Source organism: Acromyrmex echinatior, chromosome 7 (genome assembly GCF_024713525.1).
Source record: "Acromyrmex echinatior isolate Ae372 chromosome 7, ASM2471352v2, whole genome shotgun sequence".
NCBI lineage: Eukaryota > Metazoa > Arthropoda > Insecta > Hymenoptera > Formicidae > Acromyrmex > Acromyrmex echinatior.
The window spans coordinates 12374910-12399931 of record NC_141858.1 but is presented as its reverse complement, the minus strand read 5'-3'; the positions used below and the strand labels follow the sequence as shown (position 1 = coordinate 12399931).

General features: G+C 37.5%; 1 protein-coding gene across 5 annotated transcripts; it reads left to right on the top strand.

The window, feature by feature from the left end:
- Positions 1 to 1021: 1021 nt before the first annotated feature.
- On the top strand, positions 1022 to 21880 carry LOC105152292 (uncharacterized). Of its 5 annotated transcripts, none has more exons than XM_011066481.2 (8): positions 1022 to 1161; positions 11995 to 12327; positions 13497 to 13580; positions 15258 to 16587; positions 19680 to 19775; positions 19865 to 20217; positions 20300 to 20625; positions 20822 to 21880. In XM_011066481.2, exons 2-8 carry the CDS (start codon positions 12041 to 12043, stop codon positions 21136 to 21138), a joined length of 2793 nt encoding a protein of 930 aa, XP_011064783.2. In that variant the 5' UTR covers positions 1022 to 1161; positions 11995 to 12040; the 3' UTR covers positions 21139 to 21880. The 5 variants fall into 5 exon arrangements, with proteins under 5 accessions (XP_011064783.2, XP_011064782.2, XP_011064784.2 ...); XM_011066480.2 differs by lacking the exon at positions 1022 to 1161 and adding an exon at positions 1711 to 1852; XM_011066482.2 differs by lacking the exon at positions 1022 to 1161 and having other exon boundaries at positions 11969 to 12327; positions 15258 to 16083.
- Positions 21881 to 25022: the final 3142 nt, after the last annotated feature.

Below are 25022 nucleotides of genomic sequence, written 5' to 3'. Positions count from 1 at the left end.
CAGAATTGAAAAGAATTCATTTTAACATTTATGAATCCGTATTTCAGAAAATCTAAATATATTCATTTCAATTCTTGTTTATTGTTATTTGAAATATAAATATTGACACATATGTAAAAAAAGATGCAATATAACTTTAATGTTAATACTTTTAAGCGAAATAAATCACGCGCGTGTAAGATTGCAAAGATGAATATTTCTGATCCACAGTTTATAAATGTAGCACGATTATACGAACTAAATATCGATTTATCATTTGCAGCCTTGAAAAGTGGACGTATGTACTCAAAAAAGTGAACAAAAAAGTGCTATGTGGTTTACATCGTCAGGGGGCAGTAATGTGCTATCCTAACCTAATTCTGTTAAAAAATCGGAAATCCATACAGAGATCTAGAAGAAGAAGAATTTGATTCTATTATTATCGAAAATGCCTGGTTGCTGTGTTGAAAATTGCAAAAATTGCAGCAAAAGAGACTAAAGTTTTGAATATCTGCGCGTTGTGGAGGTGCGCAAAATGGCGGCAGTTGCTTTGTTAATCTAGTGACTTTAATGACACACTCCGACACACCAGGGTATCAATCGTGAAATTTTATCCCTAGGATGGAAAGTGAAAAGTGAAAATTTTTACTATTGAAATAAATGGAGAAATTTTTTATCGCATCCAGTGTGCAGGAGGAGAAAATTACATTCTGATCCGGTTTAAACCCTCAATAGAAACTAGACTAATGATACGAAGCAAAATCCTGTTTTCTGATTGGTTGCAGAGCGTCATATGACGCACATTGAATCCAGTATGAATCCAACATACCAGCTAGAGTTGTGATTGGCTGCTGCTTTTCCATCGAGACACATGTGAACGGGGTTGTTCTAAATCCACCCATGCATTCGCTCGGCGAATTTTCTTCTGCGCTAGCGCAAAACGCGGCTCGCCGCGCCGCTACCGCCACCGTTACATCGCTGTCCTCTGGCCGCCTACCATCGTCGCCGCCGCCCGTCGTCGTCGCTGTCGTACACGCGAAGGAATGCCGATGACTGTCAACACGAAAATCGGCCACTACGTATCGCCATTTTGTCCGCGAGCGCATTGTTGGCGTATTAGTGCCGATAATCTCGCGGCACGACGAACGTCGGAGTGTGGATCGTGCCAGAAGCTGTCGAAAGGTAAATTCATCAAACGCGAGACGTGCGTGCGTGACATCAGTGAGGCTTTAATCTCGCGTTTCTCTTCGTTACATACATACGTACATATTATATACATACATATTTGCACTCGAGCGAGCAAAACGACGGGACGGGGAGGCGGCGCGCATTTCGGAAAGAATCGATCGCGTCTCACCGTCTCTTCCGCGCTTTACCGACCCCCGTTGGAATTCGGAACGGTGAAGCGCGTATGTGTACATACATACGTTCCCGGGGGTGACGTCACCGCGTCGGCACCACCGTCGGGATGGCCTGCGCGTCCCCCGCGCGTCTCCACCTCCTTCTCGCCGAGAGGGGCCAGTCTCGCCGCTTTGATCCGCGTCCCGCGAATCATTCCGCGATCTTCGTGTGATCGGCGCGGTATGCTCGCGTTGTTCGTCCGGCAGGTTTCTCCTCCTTTCCTTTCGATTTTTTTTTTTTCGTTTTCTTCTATCGGTTTTCTTCTTGCTCTGTCGCTTTCCCTTCCCCCCTCCTGGGGGGGATTCGCATGCCGAGGAACATGAGCGAAATAACGCGAGCGGTTGCTAGGTGTCACGGATGGTGAGCCGCGATAACCGGACGGCCCGGCCTTTTCGCGAATATTTCTTTCCGTGTGTTTCTTCCGCCAGGTCGCGAGAAGAACTCTCCGTTCCTCGTCGACGTCTTTCTCATCGTGAGTATCAACGAACCCTCTTTACTTCTCTTTCTTTACTTTTCTCCCCTGTTTTCTTCCTAACTGACTTTTTCCGCATAGCCGCTGGAGAAAGAAGTGTATATCTACACTGTTAAATATCAAAGGAGTCAATGGTAACTTAATCCTTTGAATTAAATAACGTTTCGTTACTTTCAGCTTCCATGTGTCAAAATGTCAATCAATCCATTTCTGTGGTTGATTTCAAAATAAACGCCCGTATTAATGTTGCACTCAGTAATAAACTAAGTTCCAGTCAGATTCAATACATTTCCATGAGGTAAATTTCATTTAACTGTATTGTTTCGGTTATTCCGATTAACGAATTCCGATTCATGAATTGAATAGTAGGGGCGACTTATAGAAGTTATTGAAAATGAGAGAGAGAACTCAAACTGTGGGCGTAATTCGACATTGTGAATTTAACGGTGTGTTGCGAGACGATTCGTGCGATATATGGATATGACTCGCGTGATTTCCACGTTTCCTTTTTCTCCCCTTTTCGCGTGAAAGAACTCCGAGGAACGAAGAAGGGTTAGGTTACCCGGTCGTAGAAGCGTTCGATAAAAATATTCGTGGATATCGATACGCGCGCGCAAAGGCCTCCCCCGTCCTCTTCGTCACCTCGCGAGTGCGTCCGAAACGAATTATTTATAAAAAAAAAAGGCGGAAAGGAGGAAGACGGATGCCCGCTGTCAAAACGGTGACGTGAGTTTCTGGGGAATAGGTATACAAAAAAAACAGAGATAAGAAAAAGAATCGATTAAATTTTGCTGCACAATTAAACAATTACGAATTTATCGATGAGAATAAATCTAATTGAATAAGAGAAATCCTATTCAGTCAAAATAGATCTTACTCGAACGGAACTACAAATCATTATGACAAAAAATGATGTCAAAATGATTCCAAAATGATCATTAAAAGTCATTTTTCAATCATTTCCGATTTATTTTAATGTCATTTTGACGTTATCGTGTACTTGTTGTTCTGCTTGGGTAATGCTTCAATATTTCTGTGTGAATTTATACACTGTAAAAAATACAATGTTAATTTTAATTTATAATTGTATAGTGGACATGCAAAGATGTTAAAATTAATACAAAAATGTGTTGTGTATACGACTAGAAATTGAAATTAACATTTTATTTTTTACAGTGTATACATTTCTGCAAACCGCGCGTCGAAATCTTTTTCCGGACTTGAAATGTGTTCATGAGAAAAACTGGAGTACCTAGTAATATTACTTATTGAATTAACAAGCAATTTAATGCGCTAATAAGCATCTTTTGAAACCAGTATTCATAGTCAATTCTTATATTTAAGCTTTTGTACTTAAGAGAGACAGTATAATCTCAGATACAAGATATTAATTAAGACAATTTTATAATAAGAATGAATTGTGAATACCAACCTGAGAGTATTAATAATGATATTTAAGTGAATAATAAATTTGCGAAAAATATTGTCTCACAGATTCGAACTTCAATTTCCTGGATTTATATAATTAATTATCATAATCAGATGCGTAAGAGAGAAGAGAAGGAGGAAATTGTAAAGATTCAGACGGCCACGTTAATACAACGCCACGTGTCGTACAAAATAAAATTTATATGGACGTTGTATTCTATGAGAAAATAATGATAGTAATTACCATAATTTAAATATATTTACATTTATATTTACATATTTTTATCATTTATAATTTAAATGATTATAATAATTTATAATCATTTTTTGGGACAACTGTATATTTTATTATTGTTAACCATGCATAGTCAATTATGTTATTAATAATAGTCACACAGAGCACTTGAAAATCTTCAGTTTTGTCTTAACATTTTTTGTAGATATTACCATATAAATAATAAGTGAATTAAAATTGTGAAAAAAAAATTATATTCACTGATTACGATTGCATTTATACTGAATAAAAATGTTTATTTTATTCACCACTTACATAATATTTTATTAACAATATTAAAATTTGAAATTTATTATTATTATTTATAATACAATTTTTTTAACGAACTATACATATATGGTTATTATCACGAACATTATAACAGTAATTACCATAAAAATGGAGTTTCTAATTATTTTATCATACAATTATAGTCACAAATATCAAACACTTTTCTCTCAGTATACAGTGACGCATAAGTACTTATTATTAGCCGTTTTGGAAAGTGATACTTTCGCATTTCTATATACACTTAATATCGGTCATTTCTGTACACTTAGAGTGGTATTCATAGTTCGTGTTTATTTTAAGAGCATCTTAAGTTCACTGTTAAATATCAAAGTTAAATATCAATGGTAATTGAATCCCTTGATTTAAATAACATTTCATTACTTTTAACTTCCATGTATGTCAAAATTAATCTATTTCTGTGGTTGAATTGCTTACTTGGTTTCAAAATAAATAAATAACGTTTATATTAACGTATGCGCTTAATAAACAATAAACTAAATTTGAGTTTAACTTAATACATTTCTTGATTCAAATTATTTGACTTAATTGTTTTATTATTTAGTAAGATCTGTTAAATTCAGTTAAATTAATATTGATTAGAAGTAAGTTGCAACCTATAAAAATAATTAAAAATTCGGTATTATGCTTTAACATGGTTCTGTGGTTGATATTTATGACATTTTAAAATTATATCTGTGACATTTTAAAATTGATGACATGGTTTTTTTACTTATGATGGCATTTTTAAATTGTATTTAAAATGGCCTTAAATATAAGAACCGACTATGAATACCGACCTCAGTATAGATTCTTCTTTTTAAAGCCGATATTCATAGACTGGTATTCATAGCTGCTTCTTATTTTTAAGACCGTCTTAAATACAGTCTTAAAATGTCATAATAAGCCAAGAAGCTCAGAATCGTATTAGCATCTCAAGACATTACTTAAGACAGTCTTAAAATAAGAACTGATTTTTGAAAAGAGTCTGTATTAATTAGAATTCGAAAAGAGATAAGTCAGAATTTTCTGATTGAATTTATTATAATTTTAATTAAGAGAGATAATCAGAATTCTGATTAATATGATCAGAATTTTCTGCTTCGTTCATTTTCAACTAGAATTTCTTTTCAGTATATGAATCAGCTATAATTTTTATATTTATTGTTCCTTATAGTTCTTATATTTAAAATCATCTCTTAAATATAATCTCAAGACAAGTAAATCAATTTCAGATATTAACATTATTTAAGATGATCTTGAAATCATATTGAACTGATGAGACTTAGACTTTTCTTTTGTAACGAAGAATCTCTAGAAAAAAGAAGAAAAAGATAAAATATATATATTTTTTGTCTTTATGGAAAAGTAACGTTAAATAATATCAAATAATATCCTCGAGGAATCGCGCAACGAATCGCTCATTCTTTTTTACCGTGTCGTTCGATTTCCGCGACGATTTGCACCGTTCAGGCTTCTCGAGACTGAAGGCCGGATGATCACGCGGTTTTTCGATTCTCATTACGTAGCAATGTGTGTACACGAGTAATTTCACCAAAGTGGACTCGATATAACAACAACGACGACGATGATGGCCAAAAATTTTCATAGTTTCTGCGCACTATTAATACACCCTTTCCGAAATCGCGGGAAGAGATATAAAAAGCAAACGGAGAGAGGTATACACGCGGAAGAAATGCGTGCCGTAAAGTTATTTATGTATCACAGGCCAGCGCATAATACTGGACCGCGGTACTTATAAATTTTAATACGATATTGTACAGCTCGCGATTTTGGGGGAAACGGGACGGATGTCGCTTATGCATACATTCGTCGGCTTCCTTGATTTTTTAATATCCATTTCTGCCAATGTAGATTACCTTATTACTTAAATTATTAACTGCAATCTGTTAATTAATGTAAACTATTTAGTTATTAATTGTAATCTTGGTTTAACTTATTCTTTATTTTTTTCCAGTTAAATTTTAATACACAGTTTTGTATGTACAGCTCGCGATTTTGGAGGAGAGATGGGACAGACATTCGTCGGCTTCGTCGACTTTTTACTATCCACATTTCTGTCAATATCAAGATCAACCTATTATTAATTTTATTTTATTAGTTAATATAAACTTAAGCAACGTGGAGTTCCATGAATGGTAAGACTAACTTTAATCTCGGTTTAACTTCCTGTTTATCTTTTCCTAATTCTTAAAATTGGAAAAAGTTGAAGAGTAAACTGAACCAAGATTAAAGTTAGGTTGATGGAACCAGGCCTTTTTGTTTACTTTAATTTTGGTTTCACTTACTCCTTATCTTTTCCTAGTTTCAGAATTAAAAGGATGTAAAAATAAATCGAGATTAAAGTTAAGCTCTATCGATATTAGAATTGGAGAGACAGAAAAAGATGGATATCTATTTCTACAAATGTAAATTAACTTTAATCTCGATTTAATTTACTCTTTCTATAATTCTTAGAACAAAAAGAAAAGAGTGAAAAGTAAGTTCAACTAGATTAAAGTTGATCTATCTTGATAGGAACGAGCAAAAGTTAGCTAAACCGAGGCTAAGGTTAATCTACATTGATAGAAATGGACGCAAGACGGCCGATGTATATCGATCTGCATCGCATGCTCTTTCTCTCTATATCTTCCTCTGCTTATGCCGCAGAGAAAAGGGGAAAGAGGAAGTGGAGCGTTCCCATTTGTCTGTATCCGACATAGAGATGGATACGCGAATGTTTTTCCATTTCATTTATACCCTCGGCGTGCAGGATGGGATATCGATTAGAAGCTTTTACATAGCTATACGCTATCTCGATGAAACTTTAAGGTCGTCGGTACGCACGCATAGACGCACACGCGAAGTTATTATTCTATAAAACGTAGATCGAACGGTCTTCGGCGTTATCGTATGAAAAAAAAAATGTATTATCAGCATTAGCCAACAGCAATTTAATTCAAAATAATCTTAATTCAACGATAATATTAGTAATAAAACAAATACACATGTTCTTCTTTTAATAAAATCGCAAGATTGTTATTAGTCAGAAAAAACTGAAAAGATCGGGGAATTAAAAGATAACCGGGAAAAGTCCAGGAATTCTTTTTCTGTTTCGCTACTAACTTGTTAAAGGAGCAGAAAAGACTTGATATGGATAAGAAAACAGAAAGAGATGATTTATTTGATGAGAAAAGGAATTAAAAAGGAAGACATTGCAAATTATACCTGACAGAATCCATGACATGGAAAAATAATCAGGAAATTTTTTTCTGTTTTGCTAAAAACCCTGGAGATATTATTTGCTTCATTAATTTAGTTTAGTACATGCAGTTTTATATGAAAACGTAAAAACGCAAATGATGAGACGTTAGCATGATTACTTTATGTTACTTGTATAATGCCTGCCAGATATTTTATGTGAAATGTAAAAAAGCAAGGGAAAACAATTTAATTTGATGACATAAGTCAAGTATTGTTCTATTGTTCTATTTTTATTATTCTTTAAATGTCAAGAAAGATAGAATGATGTTTATGTTGACTTGTATCACTAAATGGAAAACACCACACATACATAAGTCCATTAATACTGTTAATACTGTTATTATATAGATAAACAAAAGTATTTTCGATTAAACTGCTGTTAGCTAATGCTATACATTTTTTTTCCATGCATGAGTGCAAGGCTATCTTTTTCCTTTTTACAAAACGTCGAATCTTGGACGATACTCAGGGTGTTTGTGCAATGATTCATGTTTTCTCGACACCTGCTGTGAACTTAGAGGTAAATCCTTGAGGTACACGAGAGAACGTGTCTAAATACGAAAGTACACGTCTGGGCGGATGTGATCAGGCTACTTTTTCTCGGTCTCGCCGGTTAAACGTCGGTAAACGTGGACGTGTCCGGCGATAAATTACCGTTGAAATTAATTAATAACGCGCCGACGCACACCGTGCCGAGTTATGTCACGACGTGCATCGCGTCTTACGTAAGCTAATTGAATTGTAATCCATCCGAGTCACGGAATCCGCTGGCGAATGCGCGTCATCGTTCCCCCTTATTACACGATCGCTGCTCATCCTTCATTAATATCCCGCTGATTTTCGAATGGCATAATTATTGGGAGAAAAAGGGCGTGTCTGTTCGAATAATACGGGTTTCGGTGTCGAGTACGTTAACGCGATTTCCGTAATTGTTGTTTTAGTCGTTTAAAGGACATTAATCTTATAAAATTGTTATTACCTGCTAACGACAGATTAAATGACAGTTGTATCTGACAAAAAAAAAACCAATTTTAAAATCTAATATTCAAACCTAAAAATTCAGCTAAATCTGAAAATAATTACATTGAATCATAAAAACAATTAAAATAATTTGAACGCTTAAATTGGTTGCTAAAATGTTAAAATTTTTTGTTCGCATTATCGTTGCGTACTTGGTATCCTATATAATTATTTTAACGATCCAATATAATTGAAGGACTTGTAATAGTGGGTTAATTTTCGCGTTTTGCAAAATCGAGGTAAATGAACTCTAAACTGAAAATGATGGAAAAAATATATAGTTGGAAAATTTCTGTTAAAAATACATTTTACGTGTTTCAAGTGATCGCACTTAAATTTTTGTGTTAATTTTGCACAAGACGAATATGTTAGAAGATAAGATAAATATTATGCAAAAAAATTAACACAAAAAAATGTAATATTGGCACAACTTGTAAGCAAATTATGGAAGCATATTTTTTCAGATAATATGTTAAATTAACACGTATTTTATTCGTCTATCTTAGAATTTTCGTTTTAAAAATACATCATATTACTCGTTCATTTACTCATAAATTGTGTTAATTTAGCTAAGAAATATTGAATATTATTTTAACATAAAAATGACATAATCACTTTATATTAAATTAACTCTTGGATATGTCAAAAATTTAACACAAAATTTCATCAAGGACTTGGACCGGTTTTAAATACAAAATGTTTTTACTGTGTAACAATAGATTTATGATAAATTGTATTATTCCCATTACTTTAACTTCAGAATCCATTTACTTCGTTCTTATAAAATATGAGTTAGCTTATTGTAGCAAATCCTATAATTATTTTCAGATCAAACTACAATAAATTTTTAGGTACTTTAATAAAACCATTCTTTCTGCGTGTCTGCAATATCCATCATATCTTTTTTCCAATCAACACTGAGAAAAATGGTCTGGTTGTATTAAACAGTAATTCTGGTGGAAAATGGACAGAATTTTCTGGTTGTCTATTCTGGTTGAGATAACTAGAATTCTGATTAATATAATTATTCTGGTAAAAATAAGAATTCTAGATTTTACCAGAAATATTGTATCCACCAGAATTCCGGTTACCTCAACTAGAAATTCTAATAAATTTAACCAGAAATTTCTGATTCGCCCATTTTCAACCAGAAATTTTTTTCAGTGCATATCTTTTCTTCACCCCGGATTTCTTTCTTGACAAATAATTGGTGATTACCCTACAAACACACATACACACACACGAGTATATTCCACGTCAATCTACACGTGTCGCGACTTACCGCTTCGGGTCACGGAGTGGGTAGGCATTCGTGTAACGAAATTCGAAACGACACGGTTTATATTGGATATTCCGGCGTTCTAACTGCGCATTCTGACTCCGACGGAAAAGCGGGACGGCTGCCAAATTGTGGGAAAAAAATTATCCCGGGCATCAGATCCGCGTCCTATCGACTCCGTCGTTTGGCAACACCGTCAACACATCCGTCTCTTCCGTTTCCTCATCTCCACTACGAAAATTACTCACATATACGTGATAATCGATGAACCGCGACGAAACGCAAATATTGTATTATTTCATAGAGAAACACGAAAAGAATGATTTGTTAAAGGTATTGATATTAAAAAATTTATCAGATTTGAAAATAATTTCTGAAAAAAAATCTGAAAATAATTTTATTAGATCATCAAAATAATTATATAGAATTATATTAAATTAAAATAATTATATATACTTAAACTTTGATAACAATTGCTGCAAAAAGATTTAATATTCTATAACAACCAGTTTGAGTGTCCTATGTAATTATTTTGATGTAGTCTAAACAAAAATATATTTTCAGATTTTTAGCTATACTGAAGTAAAGAAAAGCTATATTGAAACACCCAAAAATTTTAGTAAATATAAATCTGAAAATATTTTTGTTTTTTACCATATTTTTACCATCAAATATTGTAGCAGTGTTCATCATGTTTGAATTTTTCTACACAATTATTCCAACAAAATTAGATTAAGATTTGTATCTAACTAAATTTTTAGATACTTTAATAAAACCGATCTTTTCATATACCGAGACATTGAATTGATTTTGTTGAAATATCTAAAAATTTAGATATACAAATTTGAAAATAATTTTGTAGAAACCTCAAGCATGGTGAGTAACTGCAAAAAATTTTAACATTCTAGTAAACATTTGAGCGTCTTACATAATTATTTTGATTAGTCTATTGAAATCATTTTCAGATTTGCATCTAACTAAACAAGTTTTTAGTTATCCTTAAGTTATTCGTTAAAACTATTTTTTTTTCGTGTAGTAGCTAATAAAATTTTAAATTCATCAGCAAAACTATTTTTTCCCTGAGTGATTTACGTCTTTTATGTTGATTTATCTCTCGTCAGCTGATAAGCGTACCGTTCGACAATGTGATGTGATTTTGCTCTCGAAATGGACCGTCGTACAATCTCTTAGCTGGATATATAATAGTATAATCTCTTGAGAAGTTCCGTAGAAAATGAGGGCAAGGTGACGCGATATATCTGAGCGAGGGACGAGGTCAGAGGTAAAGCGCGAATTAAGCTCGCCGTGTTGCACCGAGAACAATACTTGCTTGTTTTGCACATTTTTACTTTTCGCAGACTCGCACAATTTTCAATCGCGTCACGAAGGTCAATCGCGTTATATCACCGCGCGAGGCAATTATCGATAATGGCACTCGTTGAAATTGTTACTTTAACGCACGTATTATATGTGTACCGATTGATAATGAGTCTTCTGACTTGCGATACGAGCACGCAGATTCCATCAGTTATCAGATTCAAGTTCGAGTGATTTTCGCGAGAGGCGTCAGATGTACTCCGTTTCTCGAGTTGGATTTATCGACAAAAAGTCGTCGATCTGACTTCCTGTGGTAGATCTCGCGAGTGCGACATCCGCGGATGTCCGCGATTCTCCAACTACGAACGCTATACACATAGATTTGATCAGCGTCAAGAAATCTTTGTAGTAAAAAACGAAAAAAATTTCAAGTAAATTATTTCTTACTTCATATCGATTAGAGGATGTTTTTCGGCAAGAGACACAGTGAATCATAACATTTTTGTGGTTTGCTAATGTTAAACAAAGATGAAATAATTATTGCGTTATAACACTGTCTCTTGTTGGAAAGTATCAAAATAAATAGGTTTAATTAAATATAAGTACCTCGTGACACTAAATAGTAATTATAGTTACAATGTAACTATAATTTATAATCTTTTTAGACACCAATTATATATTTTTGGTAAAATTATAAATATAATGATGATTACTAACATTACAGCAATAATAAACAGCTTCTAATTATACTATGCAATTATAATCAAGTACACTGAGAGAAAAGTTTTTATGATAATAATTTTTATGCTTATATTTTTTATGATTATGTTACCATAATTATGGTTATTATTGCTACAATGGTAGTGATTTAATAACTATATGTATGATTTTATCAACAAATATAATATATATTATTACTAATTAGTTGTTACTATTAATAATAAGCCATGGCAACTATAATATAGTAATTACAATCGCAGATACTAAAAACTTTTCTCTCAGTGTATCTCTATTTCATTTGTTGAAAGTTTCGAGAAAGGATCTTTGCGCGTTGCAATCGGAAGATTGCGGTTTCCGGTCGTTCCGCGAGATCTGGGCTTGAGGAACCAGGAACGAGTTCCGCATGAAAGGTCCCTCTCGAAGTCGCAAAGACTTAATTAACGTTGCTAATAAAACTCTTGTCTCCTTTCCTCTTGTACGCATATTCATTTTCTTTTGTATTTATTTTTTTTTAGAGTGCGCGTGAGAATAGTGCAGTAAAATGAATTTCAGGCATTCGACGGAGAAGCTCGAGAAGATCGGCGAACCGCAGTGCACAATGTCGTATCATCGCGGCGGGCAGGCGGGCGCCGTAGCGGTCTCATATAGTACCAGTCCAATGGCACCACATTCACCCAGCCGGAGGTACTCGAGCGGTACCAGTGGCGGTGGCACTACCACCTCTGCACTCGGTAGCTCCACGTCCAAGTACAGCAGCTACCGTTCCACCGGCTCATCCTCGATTCTGGACCGATCCACCAGCTTCTACACATCGTCCTCGAGCTCGGGCTTGCGCTCAAATTTTATCTCTTCGGAGTACAGGAGGTCCTATTGCGCGCCAGGAAGGTTAGTATCTCGTCAGTATTCCCTAGTGAATCCTCGAGAGTTGCATCAGCGATCGCCCTTGTGTACGTTCATGTATATTCCTATCGCGGTATGTGTATGTTCATTTTTGTTAATGTAAATTAATTTTGATTTTTATCTTTTTCTAATTCTAAAAATTATAAAGGATAAAGAGTAAATTAATCTAATTTACTTTTTATCCTTTATAATTGGAGTTAATCTACATTTGGTTTTTATCAATGTAAATTAACTTTTTATTTTGGATTAATTTACTTTTTATCTTCTTCTAATTTTAAAAATTCTAAAAGGTAAAGAGTAACAGAGATTAAAATTCATCTACATAGGTTTGCTACTTTCTATTAATGTAAATTAACTTTAATCTTGGATTAACTTTTTATTTTCTTCTATTTCTGAAAATTGTAAAAAGATAAAAATTAAAAAGAGATTAAAGAGTTAATCTACATTGATTTCTATCAATGTAGAATGGATTAACTTTCACTTGGTTTAACTTACTTTTTATCTTCTTCTAGTTTTAAGAAAATCACAAAAAGTACATAAATGGAGATTAAAATAATTAATGTACTTTAGAAGTGGACATTAAACGTGTAAATTTTTCTTAAAGCAATATATAATATATTCTTTATACAGAGTCAAACATGATGATTATGAAATTGAATAATTCACACTTTAATTTGAATCACAATATGGTTTAATTCTTGTTTCGACTTTTATGTACAACTGAACATCCCGTCATATTTTTTATACTGATTGAAAAGAGAATATCTCGTTTAATACCGATGTAATATTTATCGCGCAAGTTAACAACGTATGGAGAAAGTGGACACGGTTGAACGGCAGGTTCCGCCGAGTCGAGGAGCGTGTCTTGTAATCACGTTAAACGATGTTTTTTTTCCTTCCTATCTCGATCTACATGAAATCTGACGATTAAAGTCTTCAATTAAATACGCAAGAAGTAAGACATCGCGTGCTGTCGCAATTTTTTCCTCGGCTGACGGATCTTGCGATTGACTAGGTCTGAAACGATACAGTAAAATACAGGAAGATGAAGTTTTCGATAGTATTGTCAAAAGACAAATGTATAGAGTCAACGCGCTCCCGAAATGTTGAATTAGAATTTGGCAAGGTGTTTATATATTCGATCCACCCCGCAGCTTCTACTCGTCGGCTTCTACCGGCACGAGCGTCCGCAGGAACTACTCATCGGAGTACAGTCGATCCACCTGCTCACCCGCTAGGTGAGCAATCCTCGATGTAGGATGTAGATTTTAGATAGCGAAACACAATTGTCTCACGCACAGAGTCGAAATGTTCACACGGAAAAAACAATTTCATTGAAATATTATAAAATGGGGTAACTGGCTCACAAAATCAGAGTAACTTTGATCCATATTTTGATAATGCTTAAACAACACGCATATCAAAATCGAGAAATAAGACTTAAAAGTGTTTTCAAAGAGTTTTAAGACATTTTTATATCCTGACACGCTATCTAGATATTTTTAAATTCGGGTCAAAATTATTATCCCAACTGGGCCAAAATTATCTCATTTTACAGCATTTAAAAATTTAGCTAAAGATAAGAATTTTATTGGACTATCAAAATAATTATGTAAAACACTTGTTGATAGAAAGTTTAAAATTTTTATCTGCGTTGTTGTTGCTTAAATGTCTTATATAATTGTTTTGATGGCTCAACAAAAATAGATCTGTATCCAGTTAAATTTTTAGAAACTCCAGCAAAAGCATTTGCGTAGACATACAATATAATGAACATATTCCAGCAAAAGACACAGATGACACAGTGTAAAACAGTGAATCATTTATTCCGTTTTTAACATTGGCAAACAACAAGATGAAATGATTCATTATGTCACATTGTGTTAATTGTGTTTCTTACTGGAAAGCGCCCAATATTCAATCAATATCAAATCGCCTGTATCTTTGAGATAATTTCCTACAAATAATTTTGTAAAATGAAAATCATTTTACTTTTACTCCTTTAATATATGATAATATTTTCTATCTATTTCCTTCTCATGATATCGCACCTGATGTCGAATACTTACGTCTGAACTGAAAGTCTTGCGCGTCATTTACCTTGCCTTACCTTTGTGTTCACGTCACTATAATTCAATTACAAAGGCAGACACGATATGTACATCCCCCATTCGTATGTGACTGGCATTAGTCCTACGTTAAAGGTCGAGGTCAGCATAAACTGGTCGCGCTAGGTCCGCTACCTGTTATTCCGGGTCAGATAGCTTCGTTCCCTATCTCGGTGTCGTTAATCAAAGCGTTGCTCTCCTCGTCGAGGCAACGCAAAGGAAACCTAGACGGTATAAAGCACCATTGAAATTCGCGCGGCTGTGCTATGTCGAGAGAGAGCACGTAGCCGTATTTATCGATTTTAAATAAGCACGCTCGCGCTACGGAATGTAGTCGTGGACCTTGACCTCACGAGATTATCCAGCCTGTGTATCTGCACGGTGTTCGCGTTTCGGATATCTCTGTAGCACCAGGTTTTTTCTCTTTAGGTCCCAAAGATGCATTCCACTCTAGATCTTCAACTTGCGTTATTCCTCGAGAGAATATATTTAAATATCTAGTACGAGCATGTTGGCGTTACGAGGCTGTCGCGCCTCCGCGAACGATGTCGCGAATCTGATTTAGTGACCTCCAAACCTCGAAGTAGAAGTAGTTACGAAGTAGAACCAGTTGCTAGAACCAGTGGATAGAAACGCGCATATCTCAGTAGCATGCACGCGCGCGAGTCCCGCCGAAGAACGGCGTCTATACTCGCGCGTGTTGCGTAACGCGATCTCGCGAGGTAGGGGAGCAAAGGACCTTGGCCAAAGGCCCGGTCCGGTGAAACGCGATGACCGCAATATTCTTATGTCGGACAAATTTTGCAGGTCAGTCTCGTCGTCGACGTACAGCGAAACGGGCGGTAGCAGCGGCGCCGCATTAGCAACAACGATCGTTAACGGCACCAGCAGCAGCGGTAGTGGCAGATACATCTCGCCAAGCGCCTCGGTCAACTCGTCCACATCCTCGAGGGAACGCGGCGGCAGCGTCGACGCAGCCGCCGCAGCCGCCGACATCATCAGCAGGTACTCGCCAGCCGGCTATGTGCCTAGTATTCAACGTCAACAACAGCAAACAAGCGGCGGCAGCGCGCATCACTGGAAGCACCGTTCGACGTCATCGTCCTTGAGCGAATTGTTTGGTGGGGACGAACGCGAGGTCGAGCGCAAGGATCTCCGTCTGGAGTCCTCGCTCTCTTCGTCGTCATCCTCATCGTCTGTGGCTACCGGAGCGGCCGGTCTATGGTCCAAGTCCAACAAGAGAAGACCGTCTACGAACAGCACGGTACTCATCAACGTCGGGCATTCACGTACGGATGGTGCTGTTTCTCTCGCCGAGGTAACGACTATCGACGATCACGTTATCCGTAAACCAAACGACGACGACGACGACGACGACGGAAACGACGGTACCAAGGACGACCGTCATAACAACAACGGCAACGCCGGCAACACGGGGCGCGACGGCAACGGCGAGGGTATCGCGTGCGGATACGGCGTTAACAACAACGACAACGAGCGTGACGACGATAACGACGTGGACGGGGACGACGACGAAAACGAGGACGAGGACGGCGACGACGCGAATGACGACGATAATCTCAACAATTGCCACCACCGCTTTCACCAGCAGCGTCGCCACCGACCGAACAAGGTCTCGCCCGCTAAGCGTAACGTTCTCTCACCCGCCGCCGCCGCTGGTGGTTTGATCGGTGTTGGTAGCCTTGACCTGTTAACTAACCTCGCTACTAATCCTCATAATACCGAGCTGCTGATCAATAACAACACTCAGGACAAGGTAACAAGAAGGGAGGAGGAGAACGAGGTTACGACGAACAACGAGGTAACGCGCGGCATCGACGATGTCCCGTCCATCGTGTTTCTGCAACGCGATCGCGTCAGCGACATTCCTGAGGATGGCGAGGAAGAGAATAGCGCGTCCAATAACACGAACGAAAACGGTTTCGGAGGAACGATCAACAACATAGCCGGTAGACCGTCCGTCGCGCATGGCGATGACCCGTCCATCCCTTCGACATCGAGGAGAACAGATCAGCCCGGTCTCTTCTCATGTGCTACAGGCAACAGTCTGACATCGTCACCGACGAATCCATCGACGGCACACCAGAGTATCTATCGCGGGGTCAACGAGCAATACGTGAGTACGCTTGTAAAGGAAGTAATACGCTTTGGCGCGGAGCAGCATAGACTATATTTAACCCTTGATATTTATTAATCGATTATTAATAAATGATCCTTACGTCCACTGTCGATTTTTATCAATGTAGATTGACTTTAATCTCGATTTATTTTATTTTTTATTCTAGTCCTAAGAATTGGAAAAAGTAAATTTAACCGAGATTAAAGTTAATCTATGGTAGAAATGGACTTACGATTTTTCTTTCTCCAGTCATTTATTTTTGTAATTGTTTATAGTCAATGCTGTGTCGTGACTATATTTTTAAAAGGTTTGTTAACCCATAACAGATGGAACATATGGCTCCTCGTGATTCTGAGACATTTTTCTAATTGTTAAATAGTGTAATTATTTGGAATTTTATGTGTTTCACATCTTATTTTATTCTATTCATGTAGGCTAATTATTATACAGCACAGAAGCTTGCAACGTTGTGATGTCGTTGCAATATTGCTGAGATGAACCTGCTGTAAAAAAAAAATATATATATATATATGAGTTTAAATGTTGCAATTCTTAAAGAGAAAAAGATTGATCATAGGAAACTTTAGTAGATCTCAAAGATGTTTCTGTATCACAAAAAAATATGTGTTTCTGTTACGGGTTAAATCGACAAGCACGAATCTTTCGACGATAGTACCAAAGACGTGAGTATAACGTATGTTGCGTGGATCAAAATACAATCGAATCACTGTCGAATATAAGTATAGACTCAACGACGCATGTTCTTCTATACGAAATATGTATACCGCGTATATATAATTATACGTGTGAGTTTGTATATTTGCAGTTACAGTGACTGCGTTCCTCAGAAAAGCAGCTGTTGAAATGTCTTTAATATGATTGGTTTTTGTCCTTAGTTCCTCATTTCTAAATATGAAATAAAAATAAATTTGTAAAAGATCTTCAATATTTAAACAAATAAAAAAAAAACAAATTGAAGAGTGATTGAAGGTTTAAATTTATGCACTTATCACGCCATTTACACCGTCAATTGCCTTTTAATTTATTCCTTTTTTTTTTCTAAATATATAAATCATATTAAAGAATCTTTATAACAGTTGTAAAGTTACTTTTTCTGTAAAACGCAACTGATACCAGAACCCTTTTTTCGTATGAAAAAAGATCCTTACAAGAAGCATATAAATTTTGCAAGTCCAATTCATTCTATGCTCGCTCGATTATGAGAGGAGAATAATCTTCTAAAAGAAATATTTTATGACAAAAATTTGTTTGTCTATTAATGCACAGATTCAATCATGCCTGAACATACGTTAGGAGAGAGGAATTGTGCCGTTGCCACATGATTCGTTTACTTCCCCACCCGATCTGTTGCGAAATCTCTTTGCCCTCTCGCTGTCTCCAACTAGAGCCTCTTCGAAGTTACTGGTGTTTTATTAATAACTCAGAGCTCTTTCTCTCTCCTTCTCAAACTCTCCGGGAGATAGAGGCACGTTGTCAGCGAATTCGTATTCACAGTATGTCGTGGTAATTTACGGTAGCCGACCGAGTTTACATATTTCTTCACGCGACAATTCTCCGTCAGAAATGCATCGATTCGGATGAACAATCGCGATTGTAGTCTTCACGCTCCTTGCATATTGTATCTACTCGAATGATCTCTAACAGGATGGAGTTGGCAAGTCATTCGAGTTCATTTCTGCACTTTGGAGGAAGGAATCGAAATTCCAAGTTCTCGCGTCATCTTCCAATGATAAATGGCACGTTCCTGAGAATACATTTGCCGTCCGAAAATGATATCGCGAGATATCCGGTCGTTAAAGCGTTTATTGACACGTACAGTAACAAGCGTGACGTATAGATAAATGACGTCTTTTTCGCTCGGACGAGCGACAGATTGTGTATAACGCACACAGAAGTTTTAATCCGGCGTATCATTCGCGAATTCTTTCGAGATAGAAGTCATTGCGTGTAAACTGGCTCAAGCGATAGAATGGGCCTTGTGGTGTTTGTGGACGGTAACAGCCTTCGTGCTCACTTACGCCTTCTTTCTCGGTATCGCGACACCTTTGTTATCTTCCAAACGTGTCTCTTCGAGAATCAGTTCGATACGCATTAATAATTCCACGATAATCACTCCCGCCGTGCCGCATGCCATCCGATCTTCACTTGTACATTCACAGGTGAGTATTTACGTGATTGCGATTTCTCGACAGATTGTTGATTGTCAATCACGATCAATTTTGTCTTTGTGAATTCAGTGTAGTTGCCTACACAAAAAAAAATAATTTTGTTGAAGCATTTAAAAATTTAACTAAATACAGATCTGAAAAAAACTTTTTTATTTTGGTAAAAAAAGTCTTGCTGCAAAAAGTTTTTATGTTTTAGCAATCAACTTGAACATCCTACATAATTATTTTGCGTTTAAATTCTTACTCGAGTGCTACCCTGATATTATCTATTAGGTGTTGGAATTAATTCGTAGTGTTTTTTAATGAAAGAATGTTATTTATTTCACATGAGCATTAAAAAATACATTAATGAAAGTACTTCCCATCTCTTGTAAAACGCTACGAATTAATTCCAACACCTAATATTATTTTATTCTTGTTTATAGAGTGTTAAATAAGAATGACATGGAGCATTCGGATGGGAATCTAAACGCGCTGTTTATGATGTAACAAAATTATTTTTAGATCTATGTCTAGCTAAATTTTTAGACATTTTAGCAAAATCGTAAGATAAGCACTACATTTTCCATTTGTCCTATGTGGATGTGTGTCTTTTAATAAACGCCGCCTGACGGAAGCGTCTATATCCACGTGTGCCTAACAAGTAAATGTTATTAAATCTAACGCGTTATCAGTTTGCATAAGTTTGTGTAACGCAAATTGTTTGCTACCGCGAGATGCCTAAGCCTCCTTTTATCGAGCGATTTGCGATATTTTTGTCGGAATGAATGAATGAATGCTCGGACACTGACGATTCAAGACGACAATATTTGCAACGATGTACGGACTCTATGCAACATCATATTTAATTAATAATAACTAATATTTATGTAGAAAATTAATTTGTCCAATGTCTTTCAGGAAGGAAGCCCGACTAACAGGTCGGTACGTAGCCGTCTGCAAGCTCTTCGTGATGAACGATGTGGTCTAAATGGCTTACGGAATATTGGAAATACAGTGAGTACATTTTTACGGCATCACGAAACAATCGTTTTTCTCGTAGATTGTATCGTAGATTTACGTTAATGTGTGCACGACTGTTTTAGTGTTTCATGAACAGCGTGATTCAATGCTTGAGCAACACGAGGCCTCTGTTAGAATATCTACTAAACGAACAATATCTGACCGACATAAATACGACAACGTCCAGCATGAAAGGTGCTTTGATCAAAGCGTTCAGTCAAGTGACTCACGAATTGTGGGAAGTGGGCGGTGATCACGTAGTGAATACGACCGCTCTTAAGTCTCAGATACAAAGATTCGCACCACGTTTCATGGGTTACAGTCAACAAGACGCTCAAGAGTTTCTCAGATACTTGTTGGAGGGTTTGCACGAAGATGTCAACAGAGTCACCACAAAGCTACCGCCCATACACGGAGACATACCTGATAGTTACACGTGAGGAAGTTTATTTGCGGCATATACATGCGTGTATAGTTTTCAATGTGTACGTAATACTTAACATTATTACTTTGTACAGGGATATGCAGAAAGCGGTGGAGAGTTGGAAACGATATCTACGCAGCGAAGATAGTACGATAGTCGACGTTTTCGTCGGACAGTTACGTTCATCTTTACGTTGTACTTCCTGCGATCACGTATCAGTCACCCTTGATCCATTCTGGGACCTAAGCTTACCGATACCAGCCAGAAGCGGCACAGTAAAGCTGAGTCAATGCTTGGAGCATTTCACAAGAGAGGAGGTATTGGACGGTGACGAGAAACCAACATGTTCCAAATGTCAAATGAGAAGAAAGTGCACCAAGAGCTTCAGCATACAGAAATTCCCGAAAATTTTGGTTATTCGTATCCTTTTTTTCATCTCTCTCATACGCACGCACACACACACACACACACACACACATTTTAATGAATATTTATTCATATAGGAAACGTATTATGAAACTGTTTGGAATGGATTATTTGTTTCGATACATTATTATTACAGGTAAATATAGTTCGAATTATAGGAAAAAGTATTTTTCTTAATGCTATCTATTAGATTTGAAACGTTTCTCTCCGATGGAGCGCTTTCGCGGCAAGCTGAACGTGATGGTGGACTTTCCCCTGACGGGTTTAGATCTCAGTGCCTTTGCCGCCCCGAGAGTTCCGGGCTGCACGTACAATCTGTACGGGGTCGCGAATCATTCTGGCACCACGTACTCCGGTCACTACACCGCGTACTGCAAACACCCGTACTCGGGGGAATGGCATGAGTATAACGACAGCCGAGTGTCCGTCGTGTCATCACGATCGGTCGTTTCCAGTGAAGCCTACGTACTGTTTTACGAACAACAGCCTCACAGTTCTCACTTGTAACCTTACGCCATATTTAGAGAGTAAAACAACCATCTTGCCTCTCTCGATACCTCAGCTCAGCCTAGTAAAACTCTGTCTTCTGACGTATTGAAAAGCGACTAAACACTGAAAGAAACGGAGGGACATTGTCTCCTCTCGGACAAGTCCAACGTGACCTTATTGGCGATAATCGTGTCTCTTCCCGCAATACGTTTCTCGACGTAGTGTCGCATACGTGTAACGTCCTTTCATAAAAAAAAGCATACGTAAATCGATATATAATTGATAATTCAACGTAATTATGATATGTACACATGCTTTTTGACGTGGAAAATTATTTCCGCGATCATGTTTGATCTATATGAAAATTATTTTTTTACGTAATATTTTTTGCATGACCTAATTTATACATTGAGATCGTGTTTGAGATAGGAAGACGATACTGTATTTATTCGTTACTTTAACCGCATGTGGGGAATGTTTCTATCTAAAAGAGAATACGAAGGTACGAGGGTCGCCAAAGATCACACATACACACACATACACGCAACGCTTCAGATGTCTAGTTACTTTTGAATAGACAAGTAGTGACACATCTCTGTCTCTTTTTCTCACTCTTCATTGAACACGTGGCGACATACAGCTATTTACTTTTGTAAAATATTTTGTTTAATATATATAATCACAGTCAAAAGTTATTTATTATAATTTATGGAAAGAGAAAAATAATAAAATAATATATTCGATATTGACACAGATATAATATATATTATTATACATATATATTATATTCTAATAAAAATAGATTATAAAGAAAATATAATTAGGTGAAATATCGTGTAAACTTTACAGAAAAAAAGGTTTTCTTTTCTTATCCAAAATGAGCATGTCATCCAAAAATGTCATCAAGAGAAAATTTAAAAACCTTTCCTTCCCGATTTTTTATTGTGCTACCTTTAGTGAAAATTTTCTCAGAATTTTTATACAAATTATAACACTTCCGAAATACTGAGAAAGTCTACTTTTTTTTAAATTTTTCATACATGTGATAAATTTTTAAATTTTCTGATTTTTAATTTTTTAATTTCTGAAAGATACCTTAAACTTTTTTTATATTTTATATGATATTAGAAATTAGAACAGAATAAAAAAAATTGTATTCACTAGAAATCAGTTTGAAATCTCCATTCTCAGATGGTGAAAGAATTGGCTAATCGCATTGGTGATTGAATCGTTTACATATAATTTGTTAATTATTTCATTGTCCGAAATTTCTCCGGTAAACATTAAGAGCATTTTTTCGTTGTGCAACTAGAAACAATTGCGACTAAGACTATTTTCGTCTTTTGATTTCTAGTCGCTTTTTTTGATTGGATAACGAAAATACGCTTCAAGTTTCACGTAACGTATCTGTTGGTTATAATTTTCCATTCAATATAACTAACATATAATTGTGTATAATTATGTTAATTTTTTTATTGTTATGTGGAAAATTACGATCAACGTAAGTTAGTATAACTTGGTGTTTGCTGGATCGGAGCGATTTTTAATACACAAAGTTTTATATTTCAGAATTCATGAAGAATTCTAGAAAAAAAATGTAAACTTTCTAAAAAGTTAGAGAAATAGATCAGAAATTTTTTTAAAAATTCTAAAAAGTATATGAAAACTTTTAAAAAGTTAAAATTATTCAGAAATTCAAGAATTAATGTAGTTCTGAAAAATTATGTAAAAAAAAAGTGAAAAATTTAATCAAGAAATTCGTACACGTCGCTGTTCGATCTGGTTCGATCGATTCGCGGAATTCCCGCGTGAGGTTCCCACGTGATCGTACAGATGGCAACCAATGTCTCGTCCGAAGCGCGCGTCATCCGTATACCCCTTGCGGATTTCAGACTGCACGCGAAATGCGAATCACGCGATAGAGACCTATGCACATGCACACGTATGCACGTATATACGTACATACGCGAGGGGGAACATCCAGTTTCAACACAACTTCCGTTTCACGTTCCCTTCGTTCTATTCCTCTCCTTTTCTCTTATTTTTACCCTCTCACTCCGATCGAGGAGAGTTCGGGAGCAACGAGCAACGCGGGCGAATCGCGAATCGGCCTGCCGGCGAATTCGCGACGGCACACACGTGTGCACGCGTGCGCGCGCGTGCACGTACATTATACGTACACACGTGCGAATTGTGTCGGGGAACGGGTATACGGAACGGGAGACGGGAGGAGACGGGAGAAAGCCGGACGGCCGGCGAAGCCGAGTCGGTCGGAGTCGGCCGGAGTCGACGTGCCGCCGCCGCCACCACCGCCGACGTCGCCGTCGTCTCGTGCGTTTCTCGGTTTCGCATCTCGCGCCACAATATTCACGTCGAGCGTCGTCCACTCCACGCGACGTTGTCTAGTTGTCTCGCCGGCGCGATGACCACCCGCGGAAAAAACGTCGTCGAGTCCGAACCAACGGCGGATCGTCGTGTGTCCGGCAATTCCGTGCGACTCGCGTGTTACGCGCCGCCGGAAATCCCGAGTGACAACGCGAAGGAACATCGGGGGTCCGCGAAAAAAAAAAAAAAGAAATCCGTCGGATCGACGAGAGGAGGCCGTCTCTGTGCGCGACTAATTTTCTCGGACGCGCGCGTTTCTCTCCTCTCTTCTGTCTCTCTCTCTCCCTCTCCCTCTCCCCTTTCTCTTCCTCCTCCTCCTCCACGTCGTCTTTCTCTTTCTTCTCCCTCGTTCTTCGCCCGACGTCTCCGTTCAACCCGCTCCGCGATCTCGTCCATTGCTCCGAGCTCTCCCTCCCTCCATCTCTCTCTCTCTCCCTCTCTCTCTCTCTCTCTCTCTCTCTCTCTCTGTTGCCGAGTGCAAGACTCGCGGTAGACCGGAAATCGCGCGTACGGCCGCACGGCCTGTCATCTTCGACCGGCGGACTGATTACGTGTGCCGTCTCGTCGTCGCCGTCGTCGCCGTTGTCAAGCGCGCGAATCGGTTAGTGGTTCGGTCGTTTCGCGATACGTTACTGGCCCCCGGCGGTCTGACACGAAGGAACGAGAGAAAGCCTCGTCGGGTGTGCGTGAGGGCAGTGATCTCTCTCGGAGAGCGGCGACCTGACGACGGTACGAGCGGAACCGACGGTGCCCGATAGAATATATATATATATATATATATATATATATATATATATATATATATATATGTGTATTTATATACGTTATGTGTCGACGCTCTCTTCCCTTGGCCTGCAACTGCCCACCGGACTGTCCGTGGCGGATTTCCTCTGCGGATTCGGAGCAACGTATCCCACCGTCGAGACGGAACGTCCCGGAGGATCGTGGACGCGAGTCGAGGTAAAGGAAATTCTGTCTACGAAGTCTATAGTCAGTATAGCCGGTCGGACGACGCGCTCACGCGTCGCGGCGCCGATCGCGTGAAAATCAGGAAATGTAGAATCGAAATTCGAAAGTGATTGGTAAAATTGCCGGGTACACGGGATCGCAGGGAAGAACGCGAGGAAGTCTCGGAAATTCGGGATTCTGCCTTAAATCCTGTTAAGCCTGTGGTTTAAGTTACCGATTTCGTTAATTCAACCCTCACGAGCCTCACAGCGCGATTTCCCTGGATTACGTTAATTCGAATTAATCGCTCATTCTCTGTATTATATTCTCAAAGCCATTTGTAAGCCGCGAAGCAAAGAGGAAATGGATGTATTTATTCCTAGACATTTCGAGAGGTGCAATCTTTATCTTGGCAATTTTAGGAGATTGGAGAAAAATATTACGATAGAGAATAACTATTCAAGCTCGTCTTGTTAATGTAGAACATTGTTCGTCTGAAGCCTATTTGAAACTTAAAGAAATTTAAAAAGTATAAGTCTTATACTTTGACTAACTAGATCGTAGACGAT

What these genes read in the sequence shown, in the direction of transcription:
- LOC105152292 (XM_011066479.2), top strand. Translation starts at nt 11,984, where the DNA reads ATGAATTTCAGGCATTCGACGGAGAAGCTCGAGAAGATCGGCGAACCG. An exon ending in GCGGGGTCAACGAGCAATAC is followed by an intron (nt 16,588 to 19,679) that starts GTGAGTACGCTT and finishes AATGTCTTTCAG; the next exon opens with GAAGGAAGCCCGACTAACAG. An exon ending in TACGGAATATTGGAAATACA is followed by an intron (nt 19,776 to 19,864) that starts GTGAGTACATTT and finishes CGACTGTTTTAG; the next exon opens with TGTTTCATGAACAGCGTGAT.